This window comes from Encephalitozoon intestinalis, chromosome V (assembly GCF_000146465.1).
Source record: "Encephalitozoon intestinalis ATCC 50506 chromosome V, complete sequence".
NCBI classification, from domain to species: domain Eukaryota; kingdom Fungi; phylum Microsporidia; family Unikaryonidae; genus Encephalitozoon; species Encephalitozoon intestinalis.
This window is the reverse complement of record NC_014419.1, coordinates 44374-65640: the sequence shown is the minus strand read 5'-3', so window position 1 is coordinate 65640 and position 21267 is coordinate 44374. Positions and strand designations below refer to the sequence as shown.

The window sequence follows — 21267 nt, the reverse complement described above, 5'->3', positions numbered from 1 at the left end:
TTATTTATATTGAAGCAAAAGGGGCTTTAAGGAAAAATATACTAAACAACAGGATTGTTTGGAATGGGGGACGAAGTTACTCAAAAAATAGAAAAGGAAGTAGAAGACCTTCAGGGAGCTCTCAAGGAGCAGTTAAAGGCCCAAAGAGATCTCGGAGACCTCGAAACAAACTTAAGATCGGAAACCTTCACACTGGAAAAGACTACCGAGGAGCATAAGGCTGCAGCAGAGGAAGCCAAAAAGAAGCTGTTCTGGAAGAACTTCAAATACTTTCTTATTGCAGCCGTGGTGGTAATGTTAATCTTGTTTGGGCTTTTTGGAAACATTTTCACAAAATAACCGACAGTGGCTAGCTTACATAAAAGCTTTTAATAAATCTTTGGAACTCTACCTTTTCCCTCCTATTCTTGATGCCAGCATTATCTTCTTCAACTTGAAGTCCATTACCTTTACAAGTCCTGCCAAGGTGGAAGATATGTTCTGAAATGGAGGAGATCCTCTTCGGCCGAAGACATCCGACAGCACCCTGTGTATTTTTGCGAAGTTTACTCCACTCTCCTTATATATGTTGGATGTTTTTAAATCGTTAATATGGGGGCGGTCTGATAGCTTTTTCTCAACTAGGTTTCTATTAAATCTCATCATTCTTCTGGAATTAATCCTGCTGAATTGTGCTTCCTGCACCTTTCTGTCTCTCACAGGAAAGTCTAGATACTTGATGACCTCGTATAGGACGTCGTTGTTCATTTGCGAAGCACTCTAAAACACTTAAAACCATTCTGTTCAGATGGTCCAATAGATTTGTGAGCTGGATTTGGAAGCTATGACGTTTTTGTCGGAGAAGGTCCATTTGGCGCCCGGCACTTTCCAATTAGGGATGACGGCTCTGAAAGGTGCACAGAACTCTTTTGGAGGAATGATTGTCCGTGATTGATAAAATTTACTATTCCGTCGCCCTCCTCAAGAAATGAGGCTAGAAGACCTGTTTGTTAGGCTAAAAGACGATCCATCGGCAATGCCAGAGATAGAAAGGGAAATACAGAGATGTGTGAGCTCGGAAGATCTCGCTCCAGCCAAGGAGCTGATGGCCTCTGCAATTCCAGAGGTCAAGTTTTATGCTCTGAAGGTTATTGAGCAGCGAGTTAGAAGCAAGAAGATGGCAGGGATTTCTCTAGAAGAGGAGATGGGCTTTATGGCCGGCCTTGTCCAAAGCAACGAGTCTGATAAGGCGGCACAGGTATTTGCCCTTCTTGGGATTTATGAGTGGCCTTCTACTTTTCCCCAGTTTTTCTCGATCATTATTGATCTTCTCTCCCACAAGAAGGAAATGGGATATAAGATTCTGGAAAACTTTCTCTACCTGTGCAACTACAGCCAGGAGATTAACGAAGAAAGAAAAGACGAGCTGAAAAGAGGATGTGGCGTTATGTCAAATGCATACATGCCCTTGTTTGATGACTCGATGGCAGAGCACATCATTCCGATTTTGACGGAGTCCCTTAAGATGATGCCTCGGACCTTTGACTGCAGCATAATACTGAGAAGAGGGGCTGGATTTCCCGAAAAGACTATCGAGTTTCTCAATGACGGGATGGAAATGCTTGATATAGAAAGTGTCATTGATCTTGCGTCGAGGATGGACATCTCCTATGGAATGATAATATGTTTTAATAATCTGAAGGACAAGGCGCCTCGAGTAAGCAATGTCAAGAAGATGTACGAGTATGTTTTTAAGGGCCTTCGGAAGGATTTGATCACCTTTTCTGCATCTGTTGAGTTCTGGACAAAGCTTTTTGGGCGGGACGGATCGGAGGAAATAGTTGGAGATGTTCTAGCGGAGGTTGTTTCGATCTACATTAGCATCGACGAAAGACAAAGGACAGAGATTGAAGGAGAAGTGTTTGGGTTGTTCAACGCCATCTGCAGGAATTATCCAAGGTCTGTGATAAGCTTTATAGGTGTCAATGGAGATTGCATTGGAAGAAAGCTGGCTCTTTACTTCCTGAAGAAGCTTTTTGGGGCTTCGCATTCATCAAATGTTCCCCAAGATCTAACATTCAGTGACCCTGTTCTGTGCTGCTCACTGGCGATCTATAGAAAAGACTTTTCTGCTGTCGACTATATCCAATATTTTGACCTTAGCGAAAAAGAGCCTTGCAAACTGGTCATTAGGATTCTGGAGCTGTTCCCTCTCTCTGCTCCGCAGCTTGAACATATACTGAGCAGATGCAATGTATCTGACAAGACCTACACCAACGAGGTTATTGTAGAATGTTTTATAAGACTTGGGCGGGAGGAGAAATTTACAGGAAACTGGTCATATGACGAGCTTATGAGATTTTTCTTCTATCTCAAAAGAAGTCCTGAGAAGTTCCGAGGGCTTTCAAGCTCCTACTACAGAACGTTTTTGGAGAAAGGCCCGTTTGATAGATGTTTTGCCATCCTTAGGATGTTGGGAGATGTTCCTGAGGAGATACTTCAAAGAATCTATTCTGACTTGGACACCTATTCGCTTATAGATACTTCTTGCTTTAACAGAGATCTCCTGGGCTATTTGGAAAACCAAGGCCCATTTATTCAGAAGGAGATTGGCCGACTTGTAAATGAATGGGGGGTCTCGGAGGATCCGGGAGATCTTATTGTCTGTGTGAAGTCCTTGGTCCATGTGATTGCCCACGCATCGGGCCCCTCCCGGGAGCACAAACTGTGCCCTTACATCAACGAGTTGGTTGAAATTCTCCAAATAGATGATCCGACAGTCGTAAAGAAGGTGTCTGAAACATTCAACATCCATACCGGGCCATTTGACACATACAGGGCTGTTTATCTATTTATGGTATCATACAACTCAGGAGCCCTCGAGAATGCACACTCCTCGATTGTGTCATCTCTTACTTTATGCATAAAGCAGGAGGACGGGCCAAAAGCCTTCAGCGAGACCTTGGGAATAGATCAATCGACATGCATAAACCTAAAGGAGGACGTACTGAAGTCGCAGACAAGAAGAGCTCAAAGTCTGGTCCGGGCCTTTCTTCAGGGATACAAGGGAAAGCCTCTTAATTCTCTTTATGCAAGTGACTTCAAGGTCAAAGGACAGAACCTCCTTGGAAAAATCCCAAAAAAGGAAGTCGAGCTTGAAATTGAAAGATCCTTCTTTGGAGATGGAATGCAATAAATCTTTTAATCGTTTGTGGTTTTTTTTAGAAGACTGGAGGATGGGGTTACATCGAATACAACCAGGTTCTTTTTTTTCAATCTCTTCCCAAAGAACCTTAAGATCTTTGCCTTCACCTCATCAACCTCCTCTCCAGCCTCGCAAGCAACATAGTCCTCTTTCAACTGCATTTGCTCGTCCTTCATGGATACAGGAAGAATCTCAATCATCTCTTTGTTTCTTATCACTTGCTTTTCTATGACAACCCGAGCAGGGCAAACATCGCCTTTCTCGAGGAAATCCTCGTACTGGTATGTCTTGGCTCTTTCGATGGCTTCTGTGTCCCCAAACATCAAGAAGAAGGAGTCTTTTGGCATAGAAGGCATGTTGTACACCGCTCTTGCCATCTTCTTTCTCACAAACAGAATCCTGGATACACCACTGAAGTCCTCTCTAATCTTTTTGAGTATGACGTTAGATATGCTTGGGTTTTCAATCACTGCAACAAGGGGGTATTCCTCTGCATACTTTCCAACCTTTTCAAGCTCTGCATGCTTCTTTTCCTTACTCTTCTTTGTAACAGCTCCCATTCTCAGGGATAGCAAAATTTTCATAAACAGCTTTCCACTAGATGATATCAAACTTTTTCATGAAAATCAGTATGGCTGTGGAGCACACCAAAAACATTACAATTAAAAACCAAGCCCACACAATTCCTTCCTTGGATTTTACCGAGATTTTCGAGTACATCCCTGATGATCTCAAGCCAAAAAAATGTGTGTAGTTTGGTGAAATGCCAAGTTTTTGTCCCTTTCTGATTTCTTCAGCTGTTTTCTCTATCTGCATAATCAACATTCTTCTTTTCTCTTCCTCTGTGAGAAAACTCATGAGTCTCTTCAGCCTTGAGATCTTTTATCGATGTAAGGAGAATAAAGGAGTCTGTCACCCCATAAAGGAGAAATCGAAGGATTAAGGAGAAAGGAATCCTACAAACCTGCATTTTTCGAGAGCTGCTTCTTGTTTCAGATTTATTTTTATTAGGTCCTTGAGAAGAAGTAACAATGACCTTACTGGAAGAAAGGCTGAAATCATTTTTTGCAACCAACAAAGAACGAATTCTCCACGGAGAACTTAGGATTGCCATGGGAAACGAGGCGTGTGATCTTGACTCGTTTATAAGTTCATTGGTGGTGGCGTATGCTGAAGACGCTATTCATGTTGTCAATATGAGAAAGGAGGTCTTCATGGCAAAAGGAGAAATTATGTGTGTGTGTAGGGAATTTGGAATAGATGTAGACGATCTGATATTCCTTGTTAAACCAACACTACATTTCTCACCAAAGGCAAGAAAAGTAGGAGCGTATTTCGACTTAGAGGGAAAGCAGTATCCGATATCTGGGAAGAAGATCAAGCTTCTCCTCACGGATCATAACAAACCTGCCGAGGTGTTTGATGATAGTGAAGTCGAGCTGGTTATTGATCACCACATGCTTTCGGGGCATGTTCCTCCTGCGAAAAGAATGTATATCGATCTGGACGTCGGGTCTGCAACAACATTGGTTTCCAAATATCTTGGAGAGGACCTGACAAAAAAGAACCACTGTGCAGAGCTGGTGAACAAGCGCCGGAAAGGTGAGGAGAAAGAGGCGCTTTGCTCGGCTTTTGCTAAGCTCTTACTTATTCCGATTCTGATGGATACAGGATTCTTAAAAAGGCGCACAAGTATCTTCGATATAGCCGAATATAAAAAGCTGAAAAGAATGGCTGGCGTGAAGAAGAAGGAGCTGAAGAAGACGATACGGGCTTTAAGGCTTGCCAGGAGAAATGATAGCGAACATGGAACAGATCTTATTCTTCAGAAGGACTTTAAGGCCTTCCATCACAAGAAGTTCTTTTTCGGGGGATCGACAGTAAAGTACCCATTTGAGGATTGGGCAGATAGAGAAGGAAAGAACATTAGGGGACTCCCCGAGGGAAAGACAGGGATGGCCTTGCAACTTCAAATAGAAAGCTTCCGAAAGGCAATGGGCCTGGACTTCTTCTTTGTGGCAACCAAGATCAAAGGTGTTAGGAACATAATCTTTTCAAGCTTTCCTTTTCTGAAGGATATTGTCGGAAGGAACAAAATGAAGAGCATCGAGTACAAAGGCCTGGAATACTATTCTGCAAGCAAGAAACTGACAAGGAAGATTCTTGTTCCCGAGATAATTAAGATAATTGACAAGCACATAGGTGACTCGAAGAAAGATAAGAGTTCGCAATAATGATGCTCCTGGAAAGAACTATAACTAAGTTTATTACAAACTTTCTAATAAAAAATCATCTGAAGGAACTTGGTGCTATATCTGCAGACATGTCTCTACCAAAGGGAATATCAAACCCTCTTCTATAGTCATCCGCATGAGAGTTGGCCATGGATTTAGCAACCTCATCCCCTACCCGATGCTCCTGGGGATAAAAGCCCTGGTGCGGATTCCCCATCTTCTCGGCCATGTCTTCCATCATCTGCCTTTCTCCAAGCACATGCTGCTTCACATATGCATCTCCTCTGGCGGAAAAGTCTTCTCCACCATGATGCACCTTGTTGGGCACTAGATGATTGAAAGGATGCAAAAGATCATTCCTTGGGACAATATATACAAGAAAGTCAAACATCTCGGACGTCTTCACAGCAGCTGTTAGATCAGACTTCTGTAGTATCCTTCTCTTGTTTTCCTCGGTGTTTATCCAGGCCCGAAGAGTGAGCTCCTCAATGAACTTTTCTGTTATCATCGAAAACAAGACAGGGACCTCTGAAGCAACCATCCTGACCCCCTCCTCAATCTTCATCAGCCGTTTTATCCGTGCAAGGGGTAGATTCAGGTCCTTCAGGAGTATTCTCTCTTCCACTGCTCCCTTGAAGGCTTGGTGCCAGAATCTGCTGATTCTTTCGTCCAATAAGTCATACTCATTCCTCATCCTCCCAATCATCTGTTTCCCTAAATTAAATACATTTTCTAATACAAAACACGTTTCGGATTATTCAAGAGCACACAAGAGGAGCCTTGCCAATCCCAAATCACTGGTTGTCTTTTTTTCTTTGTCTGAGATATGCCTTCGAAATAAAGAACTTTAATCGCACAGAAGCTTTAATACTTCTTTGTGGCTGGATCTTCCGAATCTTTCCACTCTGTATCTTGTGAAACCAGACACACTGATAGTTTGGTCTCCTTCTCTTTCCGAAGGATTCAGAATAAGATAGGAACCTAATTCCTCACTGCCTTCATAGTAAGGTGCCGAAAATACAGTTACAAGTCTTCCTCCGTGGTGTGCCTTGTATCCATTTTCGACAGCTTGGTGGCTTCGAATCAACAAATCCAATCTGTTCATCTCCAAAAAGCGCTCTGTCACATCCGCCCCGAAAACCACACCGGCTCTTCTTTTGCTCTCTTCTATTCCTTCTATTTCCTCTGGATCCGACCACAAAAACCCTTTCAACAGCTCATCTGCATGTGAATCGGTCATTCTGTAGGCTTTCTGCAGATCTTCCACCCTGGTCGGCACTCCTGGCAGTCCCCCGTGTGTTATGAAGACCTTTTCATTAACAATTACCGAAATGGGCAGTGCTTTGAACACATTCTGAAACTTTTGGTATATAGAACTGCTGCTGAACGGATATTTCCTTCTTACTTCGTCGTAAAAGCCATAGACCTTGTTTATATCCAAAAGTTCATGGTTTCCTCTTGTTAGGTAAAAACGCTTTGGAAAGAGGATCTTTAACGAGAGCAGGAGAACAAAATTCTCCACCGAATGTGCTCCTCTATCTACGTAGTCTCCGTTAAATATGAACACCCTGTCTCCATCAAATACCTTGTTCAGGATTCCCACAATGTCAAAATACTGTCCATGTGTGTCTCCAAAAACCAAAACCTCCTTATCGCTTTCAACATATACAACATTTTCGCAACCTAAAAAAACACTTTCTCCTTGCTCAAGTATAGATTCCAATATGTCCGTCGGTATGACCTTCCCCTCAGATATTTCCTTAGATAGCTCCTGTAGTCTTTTCAGTGTTATGCACCTTTCTAGATACTTCTCAACAGTCTGCTTGTCCAGCTTCATTCTGCTCAGCAGGGAGGAAATCTCAGGACTAGAACTCTTATCCATTATCCTTTCATAGACTTCCTTGTATTCCCGTATCATCCCAAGCCGAAGGTATACTGCACATATCTTGTTTCGAGTCTTGTCGTTTTCAAGATACTTTAGTGATTCAAGTCCAAATACAAGCGATTTGGGAAAGTTCTTTTGCCTGTAATAAACTATGCAGATATTATACGTCAGTAGAGACAATTGTTCCTCAAGGGGATAGTTCCTAGTGCCTGGCACTACACATTTCATAGCTTCTGCAAGAGACTTCTGGTAAATGTCCAGTGCCTCGCCGATCCGTTGTTCCTTGAACAAAATATTTGCCTGCTGTCTCCGGAGCTCTATTTGCCTGATGTCCATCAGAGGGATCCCTTTTCTCTGTTTATTCACTGCTCTCCATTGCCAAACAGAAAGATGTGCCCTGAATCCCTTCATCCGTCATCTTAAATGACATCGCATCATCCATCCTGAGAAAGTAAATAAACATTACTGGACAAATAGACAGATCCATGAGATTGATCCCTCTGTATGCTATAATGAGAAACATAGATATTTTTTATTTTGGAAAGATAAATCACGGAATGTATGAAATAGGACAAATGGATAGACAAGTTGCCGGTGTTGCATTTCAAAACTGCAGACTTGGAAACATAGTTTCTGGAGAAGACAAGCCTGTCACCGGAGAAATGTACTTTTCCGCAGTTAACACAGTTTTCGAGATCCTTATAGACAATGAAGAGTATCTAAAGACAACCATAAGAGATCTTGCATCTGGAAAACGCAATGCAGCCCAGTCACAGGACGAGGCCAAGAGGTTGGCAGAGATCGAAAGCAGAATCTTTCAAACCATGAAGGAGATTCTTCGCTTCTCAAAAAGCCTTCTTTTCGAAAGCCCAAGGGGGCTTTCCGAAGTAATCGGCTGGAATCTAAATGATGTCTTGGAGTCTCAGGAGGACTTTATGGAATTAATTTCAAAGGAAGTTGGAAGATGCATCCTAGGAGGAGACAACATCCCGGGCTTTATGGCCCTCCACAAGACAGATAAATACAACGAAATAGTATCTCTTGTAGGGACCATTCCCATAAGACAGAGTCTTCTTAATCTTAAGATAACTGCTCCTGTCTATACACAGTGGGGAATCCAGGGACCTAGCTGTAGTATAATCACTTATGTACTCCTGGTGGTTTTTTGTACACGCCTCAAGGTAGAGCCATATGTTCTTCGCCAATACTCGTCGATATATTCCACCATTTGAGATTGGGGCCAAGAACCTATTGTCCAGGGAAAAGGAATGGGCCTTACTCTGAAAACACTATCTCCTCTTTCTGGAAGGCGAATCCAACCTGTTGATAAACACGGTTTTGTTTACAATTCTATTTTCTATCTCTTCTCTTAGCGATCCCTTGAAGTCTACTCCATCCTTAAACAACTTTCCAAACCTATTTTCATATTCGTCCAGAAGCTTGAACATCGTCTCCTCAATCCTTATTAGATTTGGATATGCGCTGTTCCTGAACTTCTCCTCACTCAAGAGCTGCAAAGACGACCTAAACAACCTCTTTGGATCCGACGCTATCTTCTCAAATTCATTCATCTTGCTAATAAGCTCAGACCTTTTCTCCATCAGTGAGCTTATCGACAGGAAGAGATCCTTCTTGGATTCTAGCTTTTCAATCATCTTTGACATCTCTTCAATGTCCTTTTCAGTCCTCTTGTAATCCTCCATATCTTCTCCAAAAACTTCCAGAAGCTCCTTGAGCAAGCCTTTTTTCTTCTCGTATATCTCATCAAGTTGTCTTTCCTGTTCTTCCAGAAGATACCTTTCGTAGTCCCTCATCATCTCTAAATTTGCCTCGCTCAAATCCATTTCAATATCCTTGCATGCGATCCCGAGATACCCTTCTCTTCTTCTTATCTCCATCTCAAGTCCTCTAAACTCTTTGTCCCTTTTTTCAACTTCTTCCTTGTATCTTCTATGAAGTCTTTCAAGAATAAAGATCTTCTGATCTATAGTCACTTCGGGATCACTTCTGGACAACTGTGATAGAAACACGCAAAGCTCTCTGTACAACCTATCCCTATTTCTCTCCATGCTCTCTCTTTTGTTCCTCAAAACATCCCGATGCATTTCAAGCTCCCGAAGATTCATTAGTGAGACACCCTTCTTATCTCCAGCACACTCCATATCCATCCAGTCAATTTTTTTCATCCCAACATTGGAGGCCTCCAGCTCCATCTCTTCTATAATCGCTGCCATCCGTCCCTCCACTGCCTTCTTTAGTATCATTATACCCTCTGCTTCATTCCTCACATATTCTTTGAGAACATACAGGTTGCATAGATTAGGGATAGAGGGAACAGACACCTCAATGTCTGTACAGTCCCTCATCATCTCCTTCACCATTCCATCAATTTCTTTTTGCAATTCTAACTTTTTATTGACCATCTCCTTAAGAACCACATCTACAGAATCAATTATCCGCCCAACCTCTCCCTTGAAGTAATCAAACGGATGCTCTCCAATCCCTTCAAGCGGAACCACTGCAAGCATAGCATGATAAAGCTCTTGGATCCTTTTGTTCAATTCATTAATCCTACAAAACTCCATCATAATCTATCCAGGCAGGGATCAAATTTTTGTTTTCAAGTCCCGAATAGTTTGCCAAGGGCCCAGAACATTATTCTTTGATGCTCCACACATTCCCCCTCAGCTCACAGTACTCACCGAACACAGAGAAGAAATCTTCAATCCCCCCAGACTCGTTTTGTGCAATCCTTAACACTTCGCTCTTCTTCCAGCTTTTCTTTTCCACCAGCATTTCTATTATTCTTTTTCTTTTATCATCTCCCTTGCAGACCGCAAGCATTCCATTTGCCAGAACCGCCACATCTCCCGGCAGATTCCTCTTTATAGCATCAGGGTCCAGCAGCATCTCCTCTTGGATAACCTCGATCGAACAAGGCTTGTGCTTTTCCACTATAAAGCGTATTTCTTGCCCTATGCTGCCATCATCACACTTATTTGTGTCCTCGCTAAAACCTCTGAGTAGGAAATATTTCCCATCCCTTCTGCAGAGCTCTTCAACCAAGAACTTCTCCTCTCCTGCAAGTAGATACACATCTTTACACAGGACTCTTTCCCTACCCTTGAAAAGTTCCAGAATCCCATCTCGAATACAGTGCAGACTCTTTTCATAAAACATGTTGGAAAGTATGTATCTTCCATTAATAAAGTTGGTGTATCTCGATAATGCTGCCTTGATTGCGTTCTGGTCCTTGTAAAGTAGAGCAAGCTCAGAAAAATTGACAACTTTAGCATTAATTATAGAGCTCCTTATTTTCATTCCAGGCTTCACATCGTCTTCAACCGCAGATAGGTCGTGGGAATTGCTGCACTCCTGGGACATCTCCTTCCTGCTGTATTCCATTGTAACAAACTCCTCGAGATTCATCTTCTTAATGTAGAAGTTTATGTTCTTTCTTCTGTGCTCCTTTTCTTCGCGTGTCTCTGCCCTCTTGAACTGATATCCATCGGCCTCCTGGCGGTCTTTCTCTATTTCGGAACTCCCAAACTTCGGATTGAATAGGTGGATACATTCTATTTGCCGCAGAATGATGGTTTTCTTGAGGTGGTCTATCTTCCCATACCATTGAATAGAGGATGGTGTGAATCCATAGCTTTCGTAGGTAATAATATTTGTCTTCCTCTCTTCTGTCCTTCGCATTCTTCGTCCCGGCTTCGGTAACTTCATATCCATCTCCAAGTACTTGAATTGGCGCTTCCAGCGCACTGTTTGGATCCGAAGATTTCTTTCTGTACATGGTAGTTTGTAAAATGCTATAGGCTCTGTCTCTTTCGACAGTCTTATGTCGTACTCGGCAACTATCTTCATTCGAAGGATCTAACGGACAATTATAAATCTCTGGATATATACAGAAAGCTTATGGCCCTTAATGAACGTCTTGGACAAGATTAGGGAAATAGAGGCTGAGATGGCAAGAACCCAGAAGAACAAGGCCACAAGCAATCATTTAGGGATTCTGAAGGCAAAGCTGGCCAAGCTGAGAAGAGAGCTAATATCTGCACCGAAGTCTGGATCGTCAGGAGAAGGAGGGTTTGACGTTGGAAAGACAGGGATAGCAAGAGTCGGTTTTGTGGGATTTCCGAGTGTTGGAAAGAGCACTCTTATGTCTAGGCTAACAGGGACCTTCAGTGCGGTTGCTGCATACGAATTCACTACACTAACAACAGTTCCTGGAGTGCTGAGCTACAACGGAGCAAAGATACAGATCCTCGATCTTCCGGGAATAATTGAGGGGGCAAAGGACGGAAAAGGTAGGGGAAAGCAAGTTTTGGCTGTTGCAAGAACATGTTCGTTGATTATAGTATGCCTGGATGTTCTTAAGCCTGTGTCCCATAAGGCGGTGATTGAGAGGGAGCTTGAAGGAGTTGGAATCAGACTCAATAGGCAGCCTCCAAAAATTAAGATAACAAAGAAAGAAAAGGGAGGAGTTTCATTAATTGGAGACAGCCTGGATGCTGCTACGGTAAAAGCTGTTCTTGGGGAGTTCAGAATGTCAAATGCAGAAGTTATAACAAATGGGCCGTGCACAATCGATGATCTCATTGATGTGATTGAAGGAAATAGGAAGTATGTTCCTTGCATATATGTACTGAACAAGATTGACTCGATCAGTGTAGAGGAATTGGATCTACTTTATAAGATCCCCCATTCTGTCCCAGTGTGTGCAAACTTGGGGTGGAACTTCGACTCACTTCTATCCAAGATGTGGGACTATCTTGATCTTGTAAGGATATACCCAAAGCCAAAAGGGGAGCCTATCGACTACGAAGAGCCTGTTATTCTTAAGAGTAGCAAGAGGAGTGTGGCGGACTTCTGCAATGCAATACATAGAGGGATTCTTGCCAAATTTAAACATGCATTGGTATGGGGGACCTCGGTCAAACACAATCCACAAAAGGTTGGGAAGGAGCACATCCTAAACGATAGTGATGTGGTCCAGATTGTCAAGGGTGTCTGAGGATAGTAGAATAAATGTTTAAATCTAATTAAGCAGTTCTTTTGGAGTACCGCTATCAATTTTAGGGATGATGAGTGATAGAACTCCTGTTCTGTCCCTGAAATAGGGTGAAAACAATACCCTTTAACAGAGGAGATGGACAGGGTTCCGAGTAAGGACATAGAGAGGATGATGACATTCATCAACCATGAGGCAGACGAGAAGATCAGGGAAATGAAGATAAAGGCTACACAGGAGTACAATGCCGAGAAGGCCAGAATAATTAAAGAGGAAACAACTCGAATAGAGAATGAATTTTTGTTGAAACAGAAAGAAATTGAGAAGAAAAAAGTAATGGCAGAGAATTCGCTGATAAACATGTACAATCAGAAGTATCTTGAAGAAAAAGTTAAAATTCTAGATGAAATCTATGGGGAGACACTGAAGATATGCTCCTCAAGACCCCTTAATCCTTCTCTGATAGCTGAATGTGCTAGGAAAATAGATGGGGAGTTCATTGTATATTGCAACAAGAAGGACAGGAAGGTGGTGGAAAAGGAGTGTAAAAACTCGGAGATCAGGGAAATGGTTCCAGAGGGTGTGGGGGGAGTTCTTCTGTGCTCAAAGGACTATACCACAATTGTAGATAATAGCTTTGCATCAAGGCTTCAAACAATAAGGGACGAGTTTGAGGCAGAAGTTAATAAAATTATCTTCAGGTAGTTCAAGATGTGTTTTATTTCAAGACTTGGGATTCAGAGTCGATTTTTCCCCAGGAATCCTACATACTCCGACAATCCCTGAACGGTTGTATTCCTCCAGAGTATATGTGGGGAATGCTTCGCAGATCCTTGCTCCTCGGAACGAATCACCTATAGGATCTTTGGCCTTTATAACCTCGATCTCCCCCACAAACGACATGCTTGTCATTTCATTTCTTATGCGGACATCGATATCCTTTATCTGAGAGAAACCTCCTGTTAATAGCACCTTCTTCACTCTATATTTTTTGCTAACATCTTCCATTATCTCTGTTAACCCCATCTGGTCTAGTCCTATGATCGAAGGAGAAAAAACTATCTCTGGAATCTTCAGGAGATCCACGTTTGCGTTCATTCTTCCGATGAAATGGCCGCTAAGAAGGTCAACTGTGTCGGCTGTATATGGTTCAAAGTAGGGATCTAGTTCTTTTATCTGGTGGATGAGGCTCTTCAAAGATTCCAGAATCTTATTTTCCTTGTCTAAGTCCTCGGCATCTCTTATTTTTTCAACCAATGTCTTCTCGTCGGCAGTCAATTCCCCCTCCTTAAACCTAACCTGAAACTCATATGTCTTTCTGTTCTTAACATCTCTTCTTAACCTACTCCTTATCTCCAGCTCCCTCTTGAGTGCCTGAAGCTCCGTTTTTTTCTTGCTAATGAATCCCTCAAGATCCTCTAGTTTCTCTCTCTCGTCTTCCATGTACAAAATATGAGAGGATAGTTTCTCTAAGCACTTCTCGACCCGGGTCTTGAGTCTATGGAGAGTGGAGTGGTACAAGATTTTCTGTTTCTTCTTCTCCTTAATCTCTTCCGGATCCAGATCAACATCTGCAGTGTTAAGAAGACACATATCGATCTCAGGCATGGAGGTAGAGACCATAGGTGCAGCACACATCTTCTGTTTCTTATCTACAGGCTTTTCCTTCACCATCTCGAGCTCCTCATCCAGAAAGTAATTTCTTGAATAGTTTCCCACCTTCATTTCCTCAAGGATCTGAACTGTCTCTCTCCTATAGTCCAAAGAGCATCTCAAATATGGAATTAGACCCTTATAGTTCTTCTTCCCATTGAAAAATTTGTTAAACATCAGTGCCGAGAGATAATCTCCTGCAGCCTTTCCTCCAAAGTTGATCTTGTAGACGTCCATGATCCGCCCTCCGCAGATGACAAGGCATGTGGTTGCAGAATGTGCCATGTCCACAACCATGCAGTCTTCCCCACTCATATTCCAAAGATACGAATAGTAGCTATCCACCCCAATCTGTATCTTCTCGAATCCATAGACATCGAACAAGAATTTCACAAGGTCCTCGTGTGTCGGATTAAATATCTTTTCTGTAAATATCAGGTTCTTCAGCTTCTCCGGCTTCAAATACTCAAGAATTTCGTCAATGACATTCTCCAAAACTTCAAAGTTGGTCACAACGTCGCCATCAAACATTGTCTTAGGAGATGCCCCTTGGAAGCTTTCTATCGATGACACAGTCTTGTGGCGATACAGAATGTTTTTGAAGACCATCTGCGGTCCATCTCCAGAATATCCGGCCTTGCATTCGTATGTTCCGTTGTCAATCACTATGGTGTCGCTCTTTCTATACCTCTCGTATCTGTTCTTGCTTGAGAGGTTCTGGAGTTCAAGATACATCTGGGGCCAACAGAAGTAAGTCTCTAAATTCACAGGATTTAATGTTCAAAAGCCTCTTCATATGAAGGCCGAGTTCATGTACACAACATCACGAACAGCATAAAACACTCCCGAGTCTTTTCCATCTATCGTTAGCCCGTCTGCATTTATCCTAATCCACACACAATCTTCAACCAGTAGCCCGTTTTCCTCCTGCTCCACCCTCATGTTCCTTTCGATGATCATTCTTCTTAGCTCATTAATGTCTACATGCCCTATCATCACCCCGGGGCCGTTTCCAATGCATCTCACCACATCTCCATCCCTGACTCCTCGGAAACTCCCCACCGTGTCATTCCCTATCATCTGGTAGTTCAGACTGTCGAATCCTTCATCTAGCTTCACCATTCCCATAGAAACATCGGAGGACAGAATTATCTTGCTCCTACACATGTATACATCCTCAAAGCACGGCATATACTTGAACGTATGGTAGAAGAAGCACTCTGTATCCTCATCCTCTCCAATGCATACAAGTTTCTTTGGAGAGATGGTTTCTATTATCATCTTGCAAGAGTTCAAATCCGAGATTCCCATCAAGTCCATCTTTTCAACTCTGTATTTCAAAACAATTCCTTCCCCTGCAACCTCTCTTTCTTCTACTACCACCTCCTTCTCCATCTTTTCCTCAGATATTTCTTCTGCAGAGAGAATCTCACTTACGAACAATGATCTGTCCATGTACTCCCCATAGTCATCATATGCCCTCCTTCTTGATACCGCCGGGAAGACTTCATCTCCTCCTTCACACCATACTTCATATCTCGTTTCAGACCAATGTGTCTCGGCTCCATTTGCATCAGGTGCATCGTCTATAATGACAGAGGCCTCAATGTCTCCATTCCCCCTTTTCTTCTCATTTACCCTTTCCACAAGCCTGAAGTCATACCACTTCATCCCCAACGACTCTTTTTTGATAATGGCTTCCATCCTGGGATCTGTGAGAAAAACAACATTGTTCTCATCATTAAACTTGTGAAGAACCGTCGTGAGTATTCCTCCATGCACATACTCATCAATCACAATTATAACATCAAATTCAGAAACATCCCGATAATGTCCTATAAACTCGATTTTTTCAAATTCAAATGGGTTGATCTTCTCTTCAGAAAACATGGAGGAGACCTTCTCTCCAGCCCACTCTATCATCGACTTTGCTCTTTCTACAAATCTCTGCCCAAAGTATGACAGGCATGCAATCTTTTCACTTCTTTGCCCCATAAAACTGTTGAGTATCAAAGCAACCTCAAGAAATCGTGAATACTTCACTGGCAAAATCACTTTTCTTCCCAAATCAAGGGCGCTTCCAATCGCTTCTCTGAACATATTGTCTCTCTTCGCAATCGAGATGTTCTCGGCCAGAACGTGATTTCCATTAAACACACACAGACTGCAATCTCCCACTCCAGCAAATCCCATCCCATCAAGATGGTTCTCCTTTCGATGGTTTGCATTGAACCCAACAACAATTTTCTCTGCGCCTTTGCTTATCTTGTACAAGCATCCTCCAATGGAATTTCCAGAGTTGTATGCACATATCTCGACATCGTTTACCATCGTTGGTTGCGAATACTTTATCTCCGATATCCTTTCAAAGCATCCAATGTCTACTTCTGCCTCCAACCCCATTCCTCTTAGATGCTCGTCCAGGCATATCTTCCCAAGAACCTTAACCGGTACCGAAGAAAAGACTTTGTTATAATAGTTGTTCTGCAGGATATAGGGTAGGCCTCCGATACAATTGATGCCGAAGCTTGTCAAGAGGATGGCATCACAGGAAAGTATCTGGGGAAGGATAGGGGCATAGATAGACATGTCCATTGTGTAAGATGCTCCACAATTTATCAGAATCTTTACATTATCTACTTCCAGAAGATGGCAGTATATCCCAGTTTCTGTTCTTATGAGCGGAGTTAGGCTCACAAAGCTGGAAGGCATTTTCGGTGGGTAAAAATGGCTAGGAAAATAACCGCTTCGTCCTTTCTTATGAACAACAATGAAGCCTTGGTTGGAGAGTTTGTAAGGATGTTGATAGAAAATCATAGGAAGTCTGTTCCAACAAGGAAGCAGAGTGTTCGAGCACAGCTTAAAGTTGGAATAAAGGAGGTGATAGTCCTCATAGAGGCCTCCAAAGAATATTTGAGAAAGTTGGGTCTTGAGCTCGTTGGGATTAGCAAAGTAGAGATTGTTGATCCTATGGATGCAGAGAAGTATTTCATTAGAAGACTGGAGCCTTCAAATGATGTAGATCCACATCCGACCGAGGAATTTCGAAGACTAATTCTAGTGCTAACTTTTGTTGTACTAGAACAGAAGTCAGTCGAGATATCTAGACTATGGTTTCTTCTGCAAAAGACAGAAGTTTTTGAGAGCGAAGATGACTTTTCCGAGTTTCTGAGATGGGCAAAGGGCCAAGGGTATCTCTTTGCAGTCCGAGACGAGGAAAGACTTGTCATTACCCTAGGATGGAGATACTATTGCGACTTCCACCGATTTGATCCAAAAGAATACTTCCGGAACAATAGCTATTGATATAAAGAAATTTTTTCTCCCTTGTATGGAAGATCTTGCTGAAGCCTTTCCATTGCTTTCGGAGGCTCGAGCATCTATAGCCCAGGGCGAGTTTGAGCATGGAATTGGAATATACAGTGAGATCCTTGAAGGAGTGAATCCTGATGATGAGAAGGTTCCTTATCTTTATATCGAGTATGCGGATGCTCTTATCAAGAGTTCGGATATGTTTTTTATTGAGGAGATATCCAAGATCAGTGGAAGGAAGGGGCTGAATCTAGAAGAGAGAAAGGGAGCAGAAGATGATCTGGAGATTGCATGGAATCTTCTGGAGATATGCAAGAATGCCTTCAATATATTGAAAGACTACTCGATGCTGGCACGGACAAGGTTTCTTCAAGGAGAGATCTGCCTTCTAAACAATGAGTTTCGGGATGCACTTCACGAGTTGGTTGAGTGTGTTGCAGTTATGGACAAGATATATGAAAAAGACTGCTTCAAGTATGCTGATGTGTACTTGTCCCTCGCAAACTGTTATGAGTTTCTGCAGGACTTTGAAAGAAGCAAAGAGTACTATGACAAGACAATAGGGATATACAGGGCTGAGCAAGAGCAAAAGGAGTCTGAGGAGGAGAAAAATGAAATCAGCGATGTCATAACAGGGCTTTTGCAAAAGGCAACTGAATTGAAGTATAAGAAGGAAAAGCTTGAGAATGTGGACCTTCCCGACGAGCCAGAATCGGATGATGTATTCATCGATATAAATGCTTGTAAACGTAATAAAAAATAGTGTGTTTTCATTATTCTGTAGCAGTATTTTCCAAGCATAAAAATATTTGCAGCTGCCCATGAGATGCTGGATGAAGTGGAGATGTGGAGGATGAAGAAGCTATTGAAGAACCTTCGCGACAGTCGGGGAAACGGGACATCGATGATATCTATAATCATTCCTCCTAGGGATCAGATATCCAGGGTTTCGAAGATGCTTACGGATGAGTATGGAACTGCATCGAATATCAAGTCAAGAGTAAACAGGCTAAGCGTTCTTGGGGCTATCACCTCTGCTCAAAGTAAGCTGAAGCAGTATAACAAGACACCTCCGAACGGCCTTGGGATATTTGTTGGAACTGTTCTTATGGATCAGAACAAGGAGAAGAAGGTCAGTGTTGGGATTGAGCCTATCAAGCCTGTGAACACATCCTTGTACATGTGTGACTCGAAGTTCCATGTAGACGATCTCTTGGCACTTTTTGAAGACGAGGCCAAGTACGGGTTTATTGTGATGGATGGGCATTCTACTGTGTTTGCAACTCTTCAGGGGAATGTGAAGACGATTCTGCAGCAAATACATGTGGATCTTCCAAAAAAACATGGACGAGGAGGGCAATCGTCAGTAAGATTTGCACGTCTTAGAGTTGAAAAGAGGAATGCCTATGTCAAAAAGGTTGCAGAGATAGCAGGGAATCTGTTTCTGACGAACTGTATTATGAATGTGGAGGGGCTTGTACTTGCAGGGCAGTCTGATCTCAAGCACGAGCTATCTCAGGCATTGGACAACCGTATAAAGGTGATAAAGACGGTTGATACCAACTATGGGGGAGAGGGAGGACTGAATCAAGCCATCGAGCTATGCGAGGATATTCTTAAAGACGTAAAGCTGTCCAAGGAAAAGAAGGTGCTTCAGAAGTTCTTTGATGAGATCAACACAGAGAGCGGTAAGTTTTGTTTTACGATGAAGGAAACAATGCAATGCCTGGAGATGGGGGCTGTGGAGACGCTTATAGTCTATGAGAATCTAACGAATGTCAAGGACGAAGAGCTGTTTGTGGACTGGATTGCCGAAAACTACAAGAGCTTTGGATGCACTTTGATGTTTGTAAGCGACAAGAGCGCGGAGGGAACGCAATTTGCCGAAGGATTTGGAGGGATTGGAGGGATCTTAAGATATAGAATTGACATGGAAGATCATATGGACGATGACTATTCCTCTGTCGACGACTCGGAAATATTTTGAAGCGAATGTTTCTTCCCATAGCCAAGCTAGAATAAATTACTCTGTTATTCTTTAACTCCCTTGGGTGTAGCCCTGGATGGAAAACATTTTCCCATTGCAAGAAAGTGTTGAGATCGAGGAGATCTATGGAAGGAAGAGACCCAATGCAAATCCCCCGAAAACATCCAAAGCATTTGGGATGAAAAGCGGGGTTTTGGACTTTGTAGACACAGAAACATACCAGATGAAGCACCCCGACTGGTTTAGGAAGGGCGAAGTAAGTCAATTAGAACTTCCAAGCATGGATGAGGTTATCCGGGCTGTTGGGAAAGAAAAATATGTGGAGAGTAGAGACAGAATAATCGATAGTTATGAAAATGGGTGCAGGCCGATGACTGTTGGGAAAGCCCTGACACTGGTGGATATAGATCTGTACTGGATGCTTAAGATCTTTTCGTTTTCAGAGAGGTGGGGTTTAATCAATTGTAGAAGCATGATTGTAAAGGAGATCAAAAACCTTGAGTCTTTCAAGATTGAGGATGGCATTTCTGTGCAAGAGACTTCTAAAGAAGGAGACACCGAAGAGATTGTGGATATAAAAAGACATTTGGAAGGATCTATGTGTAACTGTGGGGAAAAGGCATCATTTTTCACAAGGTCTTTAGTATTTAGATGCTCGGAATGCATTGATAATGGAGTCTACCCAGCAACTATTCTAAGATCGGACTTTCTCCCCATTACCGAATCTCTGGTTAAAAACATGTGGTCCAAAAAAGAGGAGTTTCTTCTGTTGGAGGGAATCAATAAGTTCGGAGATGAGTGGAATTTGGTAAGTCAGCATGTAGAAACCAAGACAAAAGAGCAATGTATATTTCATTTCCTTCGGCTTCCAATACTGGAGAACACATTTTCAAAGGCAGATCTTTCTGTTGGAAGGCTATTTGAGACGGCCGAGAATCCGATTATGTGCATTATTGCCTTCATATGTGGAATTGTCCATCCAAAGGTTGCATCTGAATGTGCACGGATTGCTATCAAGGATATCGGCCAATGCTCACAAGACGTGGTTGTTCAGCGTATATTAGACGCAGGAAAGGAAAAGGCAAGAGAGCAGAAGGATTTGGAAACAAAGAAAATAGAAAGGTTGAGAAATGTAATATGCGAGGCATTACTGAATAAGATCAAAATGAAAATAGGAGCCTATAAGGACTTGTATTTATCTACACAAAGAGTGAGGAACGAACTGATTGCATTAAGAAGAGGTCTTATTGAAGACATGAACCTTACGGGGGATGAGTGAAGTATTAAACTATTTGTTTGCCGAGATGTTTCATAGTCCAGGTTTATTTTTTCCAGATTACTTAAACAACATGGGGATTACCACACAACTTGTGCAAAGTATTCTTTTTGGAGAAATGTGCATGTTCACGTTTATGCTGCTTCCGATATCAAAGAACCTCAAAAAGAGAATGATAAGGCTTTTTCCAACGTCGAAGCTTTACAGAGGGTTTCTTCATATAATCTATGTTCTGTTTGCAATGATACTCATAATGTTTGTGGACTCGGCATATAAGATCTATACGGGAGAGGATCACATCAATCCTTTCGTACTATACCAGGCAGAGAGAAACATGTATCTGACGGGATTTACCTTGTTTCTGGGAATTATATTTCGGATGTTCACTAGAACGATGTGCCTGCTCTTTAAAGAAGAGGAGTCTGCACATCTCCTCAGGAAGCAGTCGATGAATCAGAAGAAATATGTTGAGAAGATTTTGGAAGAAAATACAAAGAAAAGCGAAAAGATAGAGGAATTGGAAGCAGAGATTGGAGATCTGAAGAAAAAGATTTTGTCTGGAGACATCTTGATAAAGCAGCTGAAGAACAACCAAAACGAGTATTTTAGCCTTCTAGACAAATACAACGGACTGAGGGAGCAGATGCAAATGGAGTCTAAGAAATCTAAATAAAACTATTTGGCAAGATTGTGAAGGACTGAGAAAATTTCCCCTGGAG

General features: G+C 42.3%; 20 protein-coding genes across 20 annotated transcripts; 11 read left to right on the top strand and 9 right to left on the bottom strand.

The window, feature by feature from the left end:
* Nucleotides 1-63: 63 nt before the first annotated feature.
* Nucleotides 64-339, top strand: Eint_050500 (putative synaptobrevin-like protein; the record flags this gene model as incomplete). The annotated part of the gene is made up of 1 exon (XM_003072813.1): nucleotides 64-339. One exon carries the CDS (start codon nucleotides 64-66, stop codon nucleotides 337-339), a length of 276 nt encoding a protein of 91 aa, XP_003072859.1.
* A 48-nt stretch (nucleotides 340-387) lies between these two features.
* Eint_050490 (uncharacterized protein) lies at nucleotides 388-747 on the bottom strand (the record flags this gene model as incomplete). The annotated part of the gene is made up of 1 exon (XM_003072812.1): nucleotides 388-747. One exon carries the CDS (start codon nucleotides 745-747, stop codon nucleotides 388-390), a length of 360 nt encoding a protein of 119 aa, XP_003072858.1.
* Nucleotides 748-967: 220 nt separating this feature from the next.
* On the top strand, nucleotides 968-3175 carry Eint_050480 (uncharacterized protein; the record flags this gene model as incomplete). Its single annotated transcript, XM_003072811.1, has 1 exon — nucleotides 968-3175. The coding sequence occupies one exon, from the start codon at nucleotides 968-970 to the stop codon at nucleotides 3173-3175; it is 2208 nt and encodes a 735-aa protein (XP_003072857.1).
* A 5-nt stretch (nucleotides 3176-3180) lies between these two features.
* Eint_050470 (uncharacterized protein) lies at nucleotides 3181-3744 on the bottom strand (the record flags this gene model as incomplete). Its single annotated transcript, XM_003072810.1, has 1 exon — nucleotides 3181-3744. One exon carries the CDS (start codon nucleotides 3742-3744, stop codon nucleotides 3181-3183), a length of 564 nt encoding a protein of 187 aa, XP_003072856.1.
* Nucleotides 3745-3781: 37 nt separating this feature from the next.
* Eint_050465 (uncharacterized protein) lies at nucleotides 3782-4042 on the bottom strand (the record flags this gene model as incomplete). The annotated part of the gene is made up of 1 exon (XM_009163582.1): nucleotides 3782-4042. One exon carries the CDS (start codon nucleotides 4040-4042, stop codon nucleotides 3782-3784), a length of 261 nt encoding a protein of 86 aa, XP_009161846.1.
* Nucleotides 4043-4215: 173 nt separating this feature from the next.
* Nucleotides 4216-5418, top strand: Eint_050460 (inorganic pyrophosphatase/exopolyphosphatase-like protein; the record flags this gene model as incomplete). The annotated part of the gene is made up of 1 exon (XM_003072809.1): nucleotides 4216-5418. One exon carries the CDS (start codon nucleotides 4216-4218, stop codon nucleotides 5416-5418), a length of 1203 nt encoding a protein of 400 aa, XP_003072855.1.
* A 55-nt stretch (nucleotides 5419-5473) lies between these two features.
* On the bottom strand, nucleotides 5474-6124 carry Eint_050450 (CCAAT box binding factor subunit C; the record flags this gene model as incomplete). Its single annotated transcript, XM_003072808.1, has 1 exon — nucleotides 5474-6124. One exon carries the CDS (start codon nucleotides 6122-6124, stop codon nucleotides 5474-5476), a length of 651 nt encoding a protein of 216 aa, XP_003072854.1.
* A 141-nt stretch (nucleotides 6125-6265) lies between these two features.
* Eint_050440 (Ser/Thr protein phosphatase PP1-1 gamma catalytic subunit) lies at nucleotides 6266-7639 on the bottom strand (the record flags this gene model as incomplete). Its single annotated transcript, XM_003072807.1, has 1 exon — nucleotides 6266-7639. The coding sequence occupies one exon, from the start codon at nucleotides 7637-7639 to the stop codon at nucleotides 6266-6268; it is 1374 nt and encodes a 457-aa protein (XP_003072853.1).
* Nucleotides 7640-7860: 221 nt separating this feature from the next.
* On the top strand, nucleotides 7861-8535 carry Eint_050430 (uncharacterized protein; the record flags this gene model as incomplete). Its single annotated transcript, XM_003072806.2, has 1 exon — nucleotides 7861-8535. The coding sequence occupies one exon, from the start codon at nucleotides 7861-7863 to the stop codon at nucleotides 8533-8535; it is 675 nt and encodes a 224-aa protein (XP_003072852.2).
* Nucleotides 8536-8592: 57 nt separating this feature from the next.
* Nucleotides 8593-9888, bottom strand: Eint_050420 (uncharacterized protein; the record flags this gene model as incomplete). The annotated part of the gene is made up of 1 exon (XM_003072805.1): nucleotides 8593-9888. The coding sequence occupies one exon, from the start codon at nucleotides 9886-9888 to the stop codon at nucleotides 8593-8595; it is 1296 nt and encodes a 431-aa protein (XP_003072851.1).
* A 70-nt stretch (nucleotides 9889-9958) lies between these two features.
* On the bottom strand, nucleotides 9959-11173 carry Eint_050410 (uncharacterized protein; the record flags this gene model as incomplete). The annotated part of the gene is made up of 1 exon (XM_003072804.1): nucleotides 9959-11173. The coding sequence occupies one exon, from the start codon at nucleotides 11171-11173 to the stop codon at nucleotides 9959-9961; it is 1215 nt and encodes a 404-aa protein (XP_003072850.1).
* Nucleotides 11174-11234: 61 nt separating this feature from the next.
* Eint_050400 (GTP1/Obg developmentally regulated GTP-binding protein) lies at nucleotides 11235-12323 on the top strand (the record flags this gene model as incomplete). Its single annotated transcript, XM_003072803.1, has 1 exon — nucleotides 11235-12323. One exon carries the CDS (start codon nucleotides 11235-11237, stop codon nucleotides 12321-12323), a length of 1089 nt encoding a protein of 362 aa, XP_003072849.1.
* Nucleotides 12324-12458: 135 nt separating this feature from the next.
* Eint_050390 (vacuolar ATP synthase subunit E) lies at nucleotides 12459-13025 on the top strand (the record flags this gene model as incomplete). The annotated part of the gene is made up of 1 exon (XM_003072802.1): nucleotides 12459-13025. One exon carries the CDS (start codon nucleotides 12459-12461, stop codon nucleotides 13023-13025), a length of 567 nt encoding a protein of 188 aa, XP_003072848.1.
* Nucleotides 13026-13043: 18 nt separating this feature from the next.
* Nucleotides 13044-14708, bottom strand: Eint_050380 (actin-like protein; the record flags this gene model as incomplete). Its single annotated transcript, XM_003072801.1, has 1 exon — nucleotides 13044-14708. The coding sequence occupies one exon, from the start codon at nucleotides 14706-14708 to the stop codon at nucleotides 13044-13046; it is 1665 nt and encodes a 554-aa protein (XP_003072847.1).
* A 57-nt stretch (nucleotides 14709-14765) lies between these two features.
* On the bottom strand, nucleotides 14766-16685 carry Eint_050370 (putative cleavage and polyadenylation specificity factor; the record flags this gene model as incomplete). Its single annotated transcript, XM_003072800.1, has 1 exon — nucleotides 14766-16685. One exon carries the CDS (start codon nucleotides 16683-16685, stop codon nucleotides 14766-14768), a length of 1920 nt encoding a protein of 639 aa, XP_003072846.1.
* Nucleotides 16686-16733: 48 nt separating this feature from the next.
* Eint_050360 (uncharacterized protein) lies at nucleotides 16734-17279 on the top strand (the record flags this gene model as incomplete). The annotated part of the gene is made up of 1 exon (XM_003072799.2): nucleotides 16734-17279. One exon carries the CDS (start codon nucleotides 16734-16736, stop codon nucleotides 17277-17279), a length of 546 nt encoding a protein of 181 aa, XP_003072845.2.
* A 25-nt stretch (nucleotides 17280-17304) lies between these two features.
* On the top strand, nucleotides 17305-18048 carry Eint_050350 (putative histone-binding protein N1/N2; the record flags this gene model as incomplete). The annotated part of the gene is made up of 1 exon (XM_003072798.1): nucleotides 17305-18048. One exon carries the CDS (start codon nucleotides 17305-17307, stop codon nucleotides 18046-18048), a length of 744 nt encoding a protein of 247 aa, XP_003072844.1.
* A 63-nt stretch (nucleotides 18049-18111) lies between these two features.
* Nucleotides 18112-19272, top strand: Eint_050340 (peptide chain release factor subunit 1; the record flags this gene model as incomplete). The annotated part of the gene is made up of 1 exon (XM_003072797.1): nucleotides 18112-19272. The coding sequence occupies one exon, from the start codon at nucleotides 18112-18114 to the stop codon at nucleotides 19270-19272; it is 1161 nt and encodes a 386-aa protein (XP_003072843.1).
* A 76-nt stretch (nucleotides 19273-19348) lies between these two features.
* On the top strand, nucleotides 19349-20551 carry Eint_050330 (RSC chromatin remodeling complex subunit RSC8; the record flags this gene model as incomplete). The annotated part of the gene is made up of 1 exon (XM_003072796.1): nucleotides 19349-20551. The coding sequence occupies one exon, from the start codon at nucleotides 19349-19351 to the stop codon at nucleotides 20549-20551; it is 1203 nt and encodes a 400-aa protein (XP_003072842.1).
* A 70-nt stretch (nucleotides 20552-20621) lies between these two features.
* On the top strand, nucleotides 20622-21221 carry Eint_050320 (B-cell receptor-associated protein 31-like protein; the record flags this gene model as incomplete). The annotated part of the gene is made up of 1 exon (XM_003072795.1): nucleotides 20622-21221. The coding sequence occupies one exon, from the start codon at nucleotides 20622-20624 to the stop codon at nucleotides 21219-21221; it is 600 nt and encodes a 199-aa protein (XP_003072841.1).
* Nucleotides 21222-21267: the final 46 nt, after the last annotated feature.